This window comes from Rhinolophus ferrumequinum, chromosome 11 (genome assembly GCF_004115265.2).
Source record: "Rhinolophus ferrumequinum isolate MPI-CBG mRhiFer1 chromosome 11, mRhiFer1_v1.p, whole genome shotgun sequence".
NCBI lineage: Eukaryota > Metazoa > Chordata > Mammalia > Chiroptera > Rhinolophidae > Rhinolophus > Rhinolophus ferrumequinum.
The window spans coordinates 50,682,920-50,697,326 of record NC_046294.1 but is presented as its reverse complement, the minus strand read 5'-3'; the positions used below and the strand labels follow the sequence as shown (position 1 = coordinate 50,697,326).

General features: G+C 39.5%; 1 protein-coding gene across 1 annotated transcript in view; it reads right to left on the bottom strand.

The window, feature by feature from the left end:
• UVRAG (UV radiation resistance associated) overlaps nt 1-14,407 on the bottom strand; it is a 273,971-nt gene that overhangs the window by 10,804 nt on the left and 248,760 nt on the right. Inside the window, exon 14 of the mRNA XM_033120283.1 lies at nt 12,056-12,147. Coding sequence (XP_032976174.1) covers nt 12,056-12,147 — 92 coding nt within the window. The remainder of the gene's footprint in view (nt 1-12,055; nt 12,148-14,407) is intronic.

Here is a 14,407-nt window from a genome sequence, read left to right as displayed (position 1 = left end):
TCAGCTTTCACTTTAAGAAATCATCACACGAATGAATCTACTGACATCACCGTCAGGCAACAAACATTATGAGGGCTGTACAAACAGAAAGAGATGCCAGGTAAGATACCTGGGGACCCCTTGGAGTGTCTCGACAGCACTTATGACATGGGAGTCATAAAGTATTTATGCTGAAAACTAGGGAAAAAAGCCCAAAACCTCTATCTTTTCCAGGGACACCAGAGGAATAGCAATCTCACACAGCCCAGCCCCAGAAGAACTCGATAAGGAAATTAAAACTCAGTCAGAGAATGCTTTCAGAATTTAAAAAGTTAACTTGCAAAGAGAGCTGAAGGAAGTGTCAGACCCCAGAGGCCCACGACAGAATCTGTGAAATGAAGTCTGTGAAAGATCCTGCGAAAGTTGAACTACCATCACATTTCTAATAAGCTCTGACATGAACTGAACCATGGGGCTTTAACTGTTTGTTATTTTAAAAGAAAAATGGATAGCTCTGCCACCATTTTCAGAGATGCTGGAGGCCTTCGGAAGAAGTGCTTGAATTACAGTTAGCTGTCATTTAATCATTAGTAAGAGACTGTGGGAGTCTAGGGATAATATCTTGGGAACCTTATCTAATGTAGTCCTCTGTACGACGAAAAGAGGTACAGTGCAAAACTGTATGCATATTCACCGAACATAATAACAAATTAAATGATTTACTTCTTTATCCAAATATATAATGATTTTCTACTACGCACGAGGCACTGAGCACTAGACCCTGGGGATACAATAATGATTGAGAAAAAAGCCACGGTTCCTGCTTTTGTGGAGCTTATACCACAGTGGAAGAGGACAGACATCTGCACACATAAATGTAAAACTACACACATAAATGTAAAACTATAACCTCTGAAACATGCTAAGCAGGAGAGGACATGGGTTACGAGCGCTTGTAACAGAACTGACCCAGGAAGACCAAGATTTGAAGGGCTAGTAGAATTCTTCACCAGGTGAGTAACGGGTCAGTGGGTGAGAGCATCTTCCAGGCAAAAGGAAGAGCACAGGCCAAGACCCTCTGTCACCATAGAGAATAATGTATGAGGGCCCAAAAAGTCATCAAGCGAAGAGTAGCATGGAAGGAAAGAAAGGTGGAAAGGAAAACATGGTCTGGACCATGCAGAAGCCCAAAGGCTATGTTTACAATTTTCTCCTTTATCTAAGTCATTAAATGTTTAAAGTTAGGTGTGGGGCAGGGAGAGAAAGAAAGGGAGATTAACTTATTGATTGATTTGTATTTTGGAAAGTGCACTCTGGCTGAAGTTGGAAAACAGACTGAAGGGGTCCAGAGTGGATGTTGGGGACCACAGGCTGTGCAGTAGTTCAGGTGAGAGATGATGGAGGCTTGGGCCAGAATGGAACTGTTTAGATATAGACAAACAGACATATGAGGGGAAATCAGGAGGAGTTGCTAAGGTTGGATATGGGGGTGAGCGAGGAAGGGAGAAACGAAAGATTGAATCTGGCTTCCTGGCCAATGTAAAAGAATGGATGGATATTCCCTTTGCTGAAAAATTACACTGGAAGACCAAGAGGCTTATAGTGGTTGGAAGACAGGAAGAAGAAAACATGGGTACACAGAATGTGCTATGAAAATGTCCAGGAGACAATCTGAGTACAGATCTGATAACAGAAAAGAGATCTGTGCTGAAGGTTTACACTTAAGCTTCATTTCAATGTGGGTGATGATTAGAATGACGGTTGTCACCTAAGGATTATGAATAAAATGAGAGAAAAGAGGGCGTAGGACCAAGCTTTAAGGGGCTCCAGTTTTTTTATCATGAGGTAGAAGAAGAGCCTACAAATGAGATAAGAAGGAGCAGTGAGAGAGGAATGAAGAAAACTAGGAGAAGGTAATAATAATAGGATTCCTTTTCTGGAACCACAAAATGCTGAACGATCCCTTGTGTAAAACGTTTTAATCTTAATATAATTATAAGAGAGGCTGTACTGAGTAACAGTTAAAGTAGGGCCCTAGAACAACTGTTCAGCCTGGGCTTAAACCTTAGCTCCTCCACTTGATGGCTATGTTATCTTCAAGTTATTTTAACCTCTCTATGCCCCAGTTTCCTCATTTGTAAGATGACAGAGGATAATGGGTCCTAATTCACAGGGCTGTTATACGGAGTAAAGGAGTTAACTAAATAATATGTTCAAAATGCTTTGGAAGAGTACCTGGTTTGTAGTAACAGTCATTTCGTCCAGCTATAATGACACTGCTTCTTACTGTACATGGCAATCCAGTAGCAGAAGAACCGCTGAATAAAATGATCTTTAATGACTTCAAAGTTGAAGCCCAGGGAATTGTACCTACATTGAGCTTGAACTCCAAGGTCACACTGAGGCAGCCAGTGGTCATTTCTAATGCTGCAAATGCTTGTCAGCTTTTGATAGGCAAAGACGCTATCTCTACAGCCTTCCTGAAACTTAGTACAGTGCTTTAGATCTAGGAGGAGGCTTATCTGCTGATACTTAGCACATGCTACAGAATCCCTCCTGAAAAACACCGACTTCTTAGCACAGGCTATACCAGTGGCTTTTCTGCTAATTCCTTCCTTCCATTCACTTAAGTACACCCATCTTCCAAAGGCAGTTCAAGTCCTACCTCCTTCGTTAAGCATTCTTCAACCATGCCAATCGAAAGTGATCTCTTTGAACTATGAAGGGCTATAGTACTTATAGTTATACCATCCAACTGATGCTTAATAGAATCACTTGTATTTCTGTACATATTCCAGTAGACATTATTGAAAGCTACGTTCACTGCCTGGCAGTCTGCTAGGCTTTGGGAACAAAGAGGCATATAAAATAAAGTTTCTACTATTAAGGAGTTTCCACTCTAGTAGTAGAGAAGACAGTTAATCAATAACCAGAACACCGTGGTGCTTTGTATACTATGCATTTTGTATATTATAATGGAGAAGGGAGCCAGTCATCTCCTGGAGGGCTCCTCAAAGGAGGCTATGTTTAACTGGTGTCTTGAAGGATAAGGGGGAATTAACCAGGCGCTCTCTCTCTCTCTCTCTCTCTCTCTCTGTGTGTGTGTGTGTGTGTGTGTGTGTGTGTGTGTGTAGGGGAGTACAGTGAGAAATGAAGGGAAGCATATTTTAAGAGGAATAAAATACAATATGTATACAGTCCATCTCTGGCGCTAAGTCTTGTAAACACTGCATGGTAGGGACCTGGTCTTTTTCTATTTCTTGCAATTTACTCTTCTCCACTTTCTAATTTCATGTAGTATGGAACACACAGTAGATACTAAGTGAATATATTTGTTTTATGAATAAATGGATGTAATTAGTTGACCTCAAAGGGAATAATTTATGTTTTTTTTCTTTTGGTAATGTGTTGAGAAACATTCAATTAATGTTTAAAAAAAGTAAAATAAGAACACTATATACAGGTTTACTTGTAACATGAAAATATAGTAAATCTACATGAGGAAATATTATGCAGCCATTAAAATGATGCCAAAAAGATTTTAATGACATTAGTAAAAGTCTTAAGATGTGATACACAAACAACTGTGCTGTCCAATACTGCAGCCACTTACTGAGTACCTGCCATGTGACTAGATGGATTTGAGATGTGCTGTAAGTACAAAATATACACTGGATTTAGAAAGTACAGTATGAACAAAGAAATTAAAAGTATTTCATTTATTAATAAAAAATGTAAAGTATCGATTACATGTTGACAAGTTATTTTACTGAATTTTATTGGGATTAAATAAAAATTAAATTATTAAAATTGATTTACCTACTTCTTTTTGCCTTTTTGCAATGTGGCTGCCAGAAAATTTATTTTTACATATGTGGCTCAAACTATATTTCTATTAGATGCACTGGTATAGACGACATGATCTCAACTATATAAGTAACACATAGAAAACTAACTTAAGAGTGGCTTTTGTCCCTTGATTGTGGTTTCTCCTCTTCTGCATATTTTTACATCTTCCAAATAGTATTCGTTGAGCGTATAGTACTTTAGAATCCAAAGGAATGGAATAGAGATAAATAAGACACAATAAATAAAAACAAAGTGAAAAAGGTCTCAATGTGGTACAAAACCTTGGTTGCTGGAGGTTGGGAAAAGCAGCCCAGTAATACCCAAGACTTTCTGTCACTGACACAGTGTTAGCACACAAAGGATGCTGGCCAGCTGTTCTCCATCCTGACTGGAGACAGAAAAAAGCGGAAATGGGTGTTAACCACAGGAGGGGGCTTGTAAGTTAAATATAGGGAAGAATTTCCTGAAGCAAGGGTGTTTAAACTCTGGAATGAGTTATGGAAGAAGCCTGGTCCCCCAAGGTCTTTTAAAATACTGCAGATACCCATATGCCTTGTGTGTTCCTGTTTAGAGGCAACGAGATGACTTGTCAAGGTTCCTTCTAAAATAGCTATCTTAGAGTAAATAACGCCAATAAAACTTTCTTTTTCGTTTATTTTTGACCAGGCTTCACTTTTCCTATTAAGGATGCCAGCAATGCAAGACGTACTTTGAAAGGCGAGTCTATCTGACACAGCTACCTTAAGTAGTATTCTTGAGACTTCAAAGACAGCGTCATTTGATCCCAATTTGAAAACCAACATCAGCGACACAACCTGTTTTTAAGTCCCTCGGGGGTCACCTTCCAGAATTTAGCTCTGAATTCAGCATAAGCATGATGGAGAAAAGAAAAGAGGATAGATTTACTTTTCAAAAAGTGAGGCTCTTAAAAAATGTGAATGCTGGATACTGCCTCATTGTCAAAGGTGAATAGTTTGGCTTAAAAGCAGAGAACTATGACATTGTTACCCTCTGTGGATTGGCTCACTTACTCTAGGTTTTCATCATTCTCAGTTTACCGAAAAAAATTTTTTCTTAAAATGTGCCAAAGTACTTACTTACTTACTTATTTACTTATTTAAAAAAGCTGTGGAGCTTGACTCTGTTTATAAAAAGAAATGGAAGACTAGGTCAGCAGAAGCACTCTCTAGAGATTGAACCACTGAAGTCGAGATGACCTTACATAAAGCCACTATGCTTCTCCCCAAGTCACATCATTAAACGCTAGAAGGACTCTGGAGCTATATGCCAGCAAGCTGTGGAACAGCCAAGGATACTTCTCCTCAAGTGTTCTCTCCTCACTAAGCTCACTGAAATCGATGCAGTTTCTATAAAAATGGCACACTTGGTCCTAACACATCAAATAAGTCAGTTCAAGGCTGACCTCCATCGTTGTAACAGACTGTCCACTGAAGCTGGGTCTCAAGCTCCAAGTCCCACGTGATAGCAAGAGTGAACAACACATAGGAATCTTTTTGCAAGTTATGTCCTTCAAAATATTTAATTTGTCTTATCTATTCATTTAGATTATAAAGTAAACAACTGTCAACTAGGCAAAGGCAGGGCAAATCTTACACTTTCGAATCTTCTTTCGTCCCTTAAATAGTGTTATTTGCAGAGGAGACACTTAATGAATTGCTAAATGCATGAATAATACTTAACAATACTTTGTATAGTCCTTTTTAGTTTATAAACCACTTGGACAGACATTATCTCATTTGCTCCATACAACTATGCTTGGGAAATAGGTCTGGTGCTAGTAACTCCATTTAAAAAAAAAAGGATACTCAAAATGATTTATGAAAATTAAAAGACAGAGCTGAAGTTGGAGCCTACATTTTCAGATTCCCAAACCCAGTGCTCCATCCGCAGTACCACACTGCCTTGCTGCTAGATCGTTTAAGCTTCATAGTTGGGAAAAAATTAAACTTAGAATAAAAAAAATCCCATGTATAAAGCAGGACAGATGGCTTTGAAATCCTGCTCTCATCATGGCTTATTTGGAAAAAAGAACATGAAATTTATGGGAGACAAACACTAGGGGCAAACATATGTTTTAGGCCAATCCATGTGCTTCCTTTAGTTTTCTTGTTTCCTAACAAATGGAGTTGAAACATAGAAGTATTTTTGTTTCTTTTGGTCTTAAAGTTCTTAAAATTCTTCCCAAAGTTTATGACTCTTAGTTTCCTACCTCTCCGAGGTAAACGGGGTAGGATACGCAACCAGGAATGTTTCCACCAGAACAGCTTCCTTGATTTTGCAGTGTATTTTTCTACTTTGGACTTGACTTTGGTGGATTTTCCTGTGGAAGGGATCAGTGTTGAATGATCACGAACTAATAAGGGGCAGCATGGTATTGGTAAAATAAGATGGGACCAGGACTCAGGTAATCTGGTTTCTGGTCCCAGTTCCATCACTTGTTATCAAGTAATCTTGGCAAGTCACTTCACGTTTCTAAGTCTCAGTTTTCTGACCTGTAAAATAATGATCATTGTCCTTGCCCTGCCTCCCTCACAGGGTTGTTGCGAGCTTAAATAAAAACATGGAAAGTTTTGATAATAAGAGACTTATTATTCATAACTTCTAACTACCAGTGAAAGTTACCTAAGTAGGGAGGTATCCAAACAGGCAAGCAAACAGATTTGTGGGGTACTTACTTATCTCTAAGGCTTCAGGAGGGTCTTAAAAGGACATGGGGAAAGTGAGAGGGAGATGGTGAATATTTTGTACCATTAAATGGCATGAGCCATTATTTAAAAAATGGGACCAAGAACCATATTCTGTATCTATGTGTAAAGAGATGACTGTAGATTTTAAAGGAAAAATAAGACATCTATAACAAAGAATGGATTTAATTCTTCAAACAGATAACTATGATTCATTCATCCATTATATATTTATAATAATAGCTACCATGTACTGAGTACCACTATGTGCCAGGCAGTATGCTCGGTATTTAAATATTTAATCTTTATGATTAAACTCTATCAGGGAGGCACTATTATCTTATTTTAAAGATGAATCTAAGCTGATGAATCTAAGCTCTGTGCCTGAGGTCACAGAGACAGTAAGTGGTAGAGTTGGTATTCAAACCCATAATCTTTACAGGCTCCTTACAACTGGGCGACTGTTTCCTTAACCTACTCCATCCTATACACCAGTCTTCACATGTGCAAATCCTTCTTGTGCTCCAGGTCCATTCAAATGCTATCTCCTTAGGGAAGGCTTATCCAGTTCTCACTCACACCTCTCACACCAGGAAGTAAATGACTTGCTCTGAATGTTCCAAATAACTTAGTTACCTTTCTTATAGCATTTCATACTTTCTATTATATATTGTTTGTTCCTATTTCATTACCTCAATTAGACTATAAGCTCCTTGAATGCAAGTTCAAGGCACGTATTCCATGAACAGAACAGGATTCGCTTACATGGTCATCACTTGCCAGGCACTTCCTTCCCTACGCCCAGGATGGGACCCCAGGATGAGCGAGGGGGTCACGCTGCTCAAAGGTCAAGTGGGTAAAACTTGGCGGGAGAAGAAACCTAAGCCACTGAGGGAATACATAGTTCTCTCTGTATTTATCACTGTGCCTGCTGAGTGAGTGAATGAGCTAGGATACCAGCCGGATCTTGCAGTGAGAGCAACATTTGGATAGGGCAGAGGCAAGGGCAGGCTCTTCGAGGGAGTGGGAACTTGCCTGAGAAAAGAACTGAGGTCAGAAATGAATGTGCTATGTCTGGGGGGTCAATTGAGACGGGGTGAGAGAGCAGTAGAGGGACATCCTCGAAGCCCCGTCCCAGGACCTGGATGCTAGAGCCACATCACACAGCCAGTTCACAGCAACCACAGCACATAATCTCTTCAACTCGGTTCCAAGCTTATCATCTTACTGGCAGCCATCGAGCAGCAGCTTGCGTGTACATTCTTCTCTGACCATAATTCAGCACCAGCATCAGCTGTGCATGTGCTCGTCAATTTGAATCTTGGACCACTTTGTAGTTAGTAGTAAAAGGGAAAAAAAAAGGGGATGTTTAAGTGGCATGCTGGTGGCTTTAAACCAAAATAGTCAAGAGTACAACCTCTGGGCTGAAATTCGGCTTTTAAAAATTGTGTTGCTTGGCAGTTCCAGCGGGGTTAGTAATCCTAGGATGAGAAAATGGGGACTTCTTTTGGAAAGAGCTGGCGTAAAGCACTGAGCACGGCCCCATGTAACTGCATTCAGGGGAAGAGGGGATAGCTGTAGGATTAATCAGGTAGATGTTTTTGATATTAGCTAAGAATTCTAAAATGTGAAAGATAAAAATCACTTCATTAAAAGGCAAAGAAGAAGAATTAAATCGCATTGTCTTTTCTTTAAACAACCAAACAAGCTGCCACGTAACTTTGAAGCTCACGATAAAGAGGAAGGAATTCAGTGGCTGCACTGATCCTAAGCCAGTCTGAAATCCTCCACACCAAAAGAACATACAGCAATCTGCTTCCACAGGGACCACTCTGTGAATGGTAACAACCATACAGAAAATGGCAGTGTTTTCTTTTACAAAAGATGTAAGAGGCTCCCTCAGGAGCGTAAGTTTTTTTACCCTTTGCCCTAAGGAGCACAGGCTTGGGAGGTAACTCCTCAGTCTATGGCTGCTCGGAAATTCTCAGGTTTCCTCCGAGGCTAAAAGTGCTTGTTCCAGCTTTGTTAAGATTTGTAACTTCCAGTCTGGCTTCCTGCAGTGATCTTTACTGGGGATCATTATGTAGCATTCATTTTTGTGGTACTTCAACATCTACCTTAGTCGCCCATTTTTCGTAAGAGCACCGTAAAGGTGTGCCATGCTATTTATTCAGTGTTAATGCACTTGGCACAGTTGGCACGGGGGGTACTACATAAGTGTGTGCCTTTGTGGCTTAATGGGTTTATTACATCAGTGCCAGGGGACCTAGATTCTCGTTTTATTGCTAGAGGTTCATGGGTCCACCATTCTTGGAAAGTCATTTAATTTCTCTGTACCTTAGAAATGGGAGTTGCTAGAAATTATAGCGTTTTAGGAGAGGAAGGGCAGTCAGGTTGCAATGAGGAATCATTTTTTTGTAAGCATTTTGGATAAATCATCTAAGAGAGCTCAGAAGAAAGTGGTTTAATCTCTAAAGTTCCAGTAATTTGCTGTGATTTGTTTCTAATTTGAAATATTTACTCCCTGCCCCCAATCTTGGGTTTGCAGTTTTGTATTCTTTTCCTTGAAAAGGGTTCCAGAACTGTATAAACTACAACTACTACAAAACCTAGATCCTTTCTGTTTCTAAAATGAATTTGCACTCTAGCCAAGATAGCTACTCTGTTTTTTTCTAAAACTGTTCCCTCTATATGAGGGGCCAGGGTGAAGATCATGGTGGGAGAGAAGGAAGAGGGAGAGCAGATTCTAGATAGGACAATGAGCGCGATGAGTCTGAGTCAGGAAAGAACTTGTTTATGTAACCAAGAGGAGGCCAGTATGGCGACCGTACATAAGAGTAGGGGTGAGCGGTGTCAGATGCCGCAGGGAAAGGCAGGGGCCAGGTAAGCCATGAAAAGGAGCTTGGATTCTATTCTAGCCACTAAAGATAGGGGGTGATTAAGACAGAGCTAAATTTTTACAAGATGACTCTGGCTACTGTGGAGAATGAACAAAGGTGGGAAAAGAGTGAAATCAGGGAGACAAACTGGACTAGAGCAGTGTCTGGATAAGAGAAGGTGGTGGCTTGGACTTGGGTGGTGGTAGTAGAGATGGTGGGAAGTGATCAGATTTGATATATATTTTGTAGTTTGAGATGATCGAGTTTTCTGATGAATTAGATTGGATTTGGTAACAGTGAAAAAAAAGAAAGGAATCAAAGATGATCCCCTGGTTTGAGCAACTGGGTAGACAAGGCCGCGTGCTGGGAGGAAGAAGACTGGTAGGCCCGTTTTCGATGGGTTGAGGCTGAGATGCCTATGATATTCCAAGGGGAGATGCCAAGTAGGGTTCTGACTATACAGAGTTTGTAGGAGAGGTTTAGACTGAAGATATAACTTTGAGAGCCATAAACATATAGACGGTTTTCAAAACTAAGGGAATGGATGAGATCACACGAGAAGAGAGTACTTTGTCCTACTAGATATCAAGAAAGTTGGGGTATCTTCCCTTTCCCTTGCTGTGAAGGAACTTGATTTAGGAGTAGCACTCCTGGCCTCTCTTCATCCTTACTCACTTGCTCTTAGAAAAGGAGGGCCTTTTCTGATTGGTGAATTTAGAGAGAAAAAGAAAACCTAAGTCAAGTATTCTTGACTTAGCCCCATCTGGGTTCCTGCAGGAGTCATGTGACCACTCTCCGCAGTGTAGTTAAGGGCTCCCCTCTGTGTGGGAAAGCCTGGGGTTCTCCAGTTCACATTGTGATTGTATTGACTGACGTCTGTGCAAGCACTTCTTATTATGGGAAGAGAGAAGCTATTTATTGGGCATCCTCAAACCTCAATGAGACTTAAAGAATTTACATCTTGGAATAATAAAAAATGTGGTACTAGCCCACAGACTGGCAAAACAGTGAAGCAGAATAGAGAGCCTGGACACAGATCCATCTATTTAAATGAACTTGGTATACGAAAGAGATGGCATTATTAAACAGTGGTCAAAGGACAGACTCTCCAATAAATGATACTGGAACAATTTGCTATCTATACTGAGCAAGATTCATTTAGTGATTAATCGGATACTATTGTGGGTTGCCTCTTTAAAAACTTATTTTAGGTTATTTACCATTTCGGTTATAAAACCTTTCATGAATTATATACCTGTCTCCAACTAGATCACAAATTCCTTGAAGGTAGGGCTTGAGTCTCATACTTCTTGTTACCCTTCAGACTTTACACAGTGATGATACTAAATAAACGTCTGCTACCTTCCTTCTCCTCTTCCTATTATTATTATTATTATTATTATTATTTTAGTTTTATTAAAACTCAGTTCCTATCCATCAGTCCTTAGGGCACACAGGTCCATATCAACAACAAGCTTTTACAATTATTTTGATATTCTGAGTAGAATTCTTTAAACATTTGTGTATTTACTTAACAGGAATCCTATCTAAAATCAGACATCTGGAACTTGCATTTTGAAGATCATATGAGACAAAAATAAAAAATGTCAGAGTAAAGGCCAATCATATGTATTGTATTCTTATTAGCCTCAGGACCTATCCTTGTGGTACAGAAGAAAACGAAACCAATTTTGTACTTTCCTCCCCAAAATTGTTTTTCCGTCTAACATCACATTTCATTCTCACAACAAACTGGTGAGATGAGCAAGGCAGGGATTACAGATGAGGAAATTACGTTTCAGAGAGGCAGGACTTGAATTTCACACAGCAGGTTAGACAAAGACCTGGGATCAAAACCCAGTGCTCTTATTAAACAGTGAAGAAAGCATGCTGCTTCCCTTCACCTTTCCAAAGGCCTGATTTCCATTCGCGTGATTTTGTAAGTTACCGCCCATCATCCAAGGATTCAAATTTCAAAAATTACTACCTGGCTAGCGCCAATCGCTTTCGATTTGTTTAAGTCAAGTGAGTCAATCCAATGTCCTTGCATCAGACTTTCCCTCTCCCCTTCTCCTTTTAAAGGGGCCATGTCTATCTTGACAAAGTACTTTTAAGCAGCAACTTGCCCTCATGGTACAACAGGCACTGACGTCAAATAGAAGAAACCTTCTAGTGTGTGCCTCCTGGTCTCATGACGAGGTCATGACAACCTGACCTATTCCTTGTCTGCTTTCTTCCTTTAACTCTCACAGCCACTGATCCTGGTGCTCATTCTATAGTTACGGCCTTTGCTTGTTCTTTAGAAAAGTCTCAGAGGCTCCATGTCGCCCTTTTATGAATCACATTGGCTGCCCTTCAGTCTCTGTCTAAGCAATGCACTCCAGGACCACAGCCCAGCCAACCTCCCAATGTTCAAACAATACCCCTTTGAATCCTTTCCCTTCTCAAGGGGGTTTCACCCTGTTTAGCCAGCCTGGAGCTGAGACCTGCAAAAGGACGATGGCTGGCTTTCCTTTTCTTCAGATATCTTATTACAGAAGAAAACCCATAAGGCGGGTGTGGAGCTGTGTGGAAGTGAGGAAGATTTCTCAGGATTATTCATCCACATTATAGTTTCTGAGCATCAGAAATAAAGGCACTCACCACCTGACCAGTAGTCCATGTTCCATGAAGTTTTTCAGATTAGGAAGGGTTTGCCTCAAGTCTGGAGTCCCAAGTCCATGCTGATATCTTAGCTGCAAAGGTAGAAAAACAAAATTAAAAGAAATTCTGGTAGATACTAAGCAATGCTTCAGAAACATGATCCACTAAACATTTCTCTCTCTTTGTTTTTTTTTTGAACTCTAAAAGAGGAAATGGGAACATATGATCCCTGTATCATCAACCACACCTTTGGGATGGTATTTAAAATTAGGCTCTTCATTTCCTGCTCCCTTGCCCCCTAAAGTTGGAGGAGACTAAGAACGACTAACTGTGGCATCAGGACACTTGAAGGGCCCCTGTAGGATTTGCTCACATCAATTCCAGTGACATATACCATAAAACCAACACTTGCTTTCAGATATTGAAAGCTGGTATTACATACTTTGAGCACATTCAGCCCTTCTTTCACTGAGCCTTCGCTTTGTATAATCAAGGCTAAGGGTCATGTTGTATTTTTCTGATTCCCAACAGTGTCTGACATAGTGCTAGTGCTCAGTCAATTCTTATTAAATAAATAGCATGTCACCTTTGACAGAAGCCGTGCTCTATATTCCTCTTATATCTCTGACTTTCCTCTTTGTCTGGAACCAGAGCACAGAACCTGTAGAGCTAGTGTGAGGAAATTATGGCCTGTGGGCTAGATCTGCTCTTAGTTTTACTTATTTCTGCTAGAGGCTGATTTTCTAAAATTAAGTGTCTTTCTCTGTTCCTTGGGTAACTTGCTAAATGATTTTCATCTGTTTCGTCCTTGCTTCTTCTCTGTCTCTCAACAGCATTTGCCTCCTTCGTTGACCATAATAGAGATCTGAGGTAGGTACACGTGCATATTCATACATATGCTCAGACTCATATCAAACAAACGGCATGTGTATTACACAGCCCTGTAGAAATGTAGTTTTTAAATGTATTTTTAAAAAACATAATATATAGGAAGAAAGTACTTTGTAATCTGTATACTGGTGTATAAATATGAAGGGTCCTAAGTTTTACAGTTTTACTTTTCTAGCCCCTAAATTTACAAGTGACTAAAACTTTTCTGTATTTTCCTCTCTTAAAAACTAAAACCACTACCAACAAAAAAAATTAAAGTAGATGGTCTTTTGTTTCTATCTAGTGCTCAACTGATTTTATTAAATGTGAGCGAGAGACACTTAACAGAGAAGTTCACTTTCACTACACTGAGCTTTTTAAGGAAAACTCCAAAACCTAATCCGGTCTCTGGAATACCCACATAAAGTAAGGAGGGAGACACATACAATGCTAAGCTAAAAGGCATCTTGAATACTATTTAAGCCAATCCTTTCCTTTTGCAGCTGGGAAAACTGAAGCCCAGAAAAGGGGAAGTAAATTCTCCAAAACCACATGTTTCAATGGCAAAGATATTATTAACCAGAGCCTCCTTTTCACAACCATGCTATTCCACCATCTATCCCAAAGTGAGAGGAAAATTGGTAAAAACACTTGAGAAGACAAAGGGAAAATATTCTTTTCCTTTTCTAAAGCTAGCTTGGTGACCTAAATCACCTCCTGAGATCTGCTGACCTTGAATTATAAGATCTCCTCCATTTTAAATGACATCATTTCGTATATGAATATAAAAGCATTTTTTCCATACATTGATAAAAGCAAAATGGCTGATATCCCAATATGACATTCCTGAATTCATTGTTTCAATAAAAAAGTGAAATTGTTTACACATGGCATGGAAATTTCACCTGTGATTCATATTGAAAAATATTAAATATCAAAAAAACCATACTGAAATAACACTAAGCTATGTGTCCCTGAGCCAGTTCATAGCCAATTGCCTGCCCCGGGCTCCACAATGGAAGGTGGGTGTTGAATTCTTTTCAGAGACCACAATGAAAATTTGTCTGCGAGTCTGATTTCAACCGAACAAGGAAAATGTGGGCATTTCAAGCCTCCACCCTGGTCTTAACTCTTCATTTGCTGCATATTACTATTATTTTTTTTTATCATAGAATCTTAGGATATTATAGCTTAAAGAGATCATCTTTTCCAACCTCCTTCCTTTCATAAGTGAAGAAACTAAGACTCATTAAAGCAAGTGTCCTGCCGCAGATCACAGAGCCAATAGGGGACAAAACCAAGGCTAGAACCTCTTAATAACAACTCCAATTCTTTCTACCATGTCACCCTTTTAATTTTCAACATACAGAACTAAAAAAGAAATTTACTCCTTATATTAATTTAATTTTTAAAATAAAGTACATGTACTGTTTAATAAGTCTAAACTACTGTAAGTCTTATAATGAAAAAGCAACAGTTCTT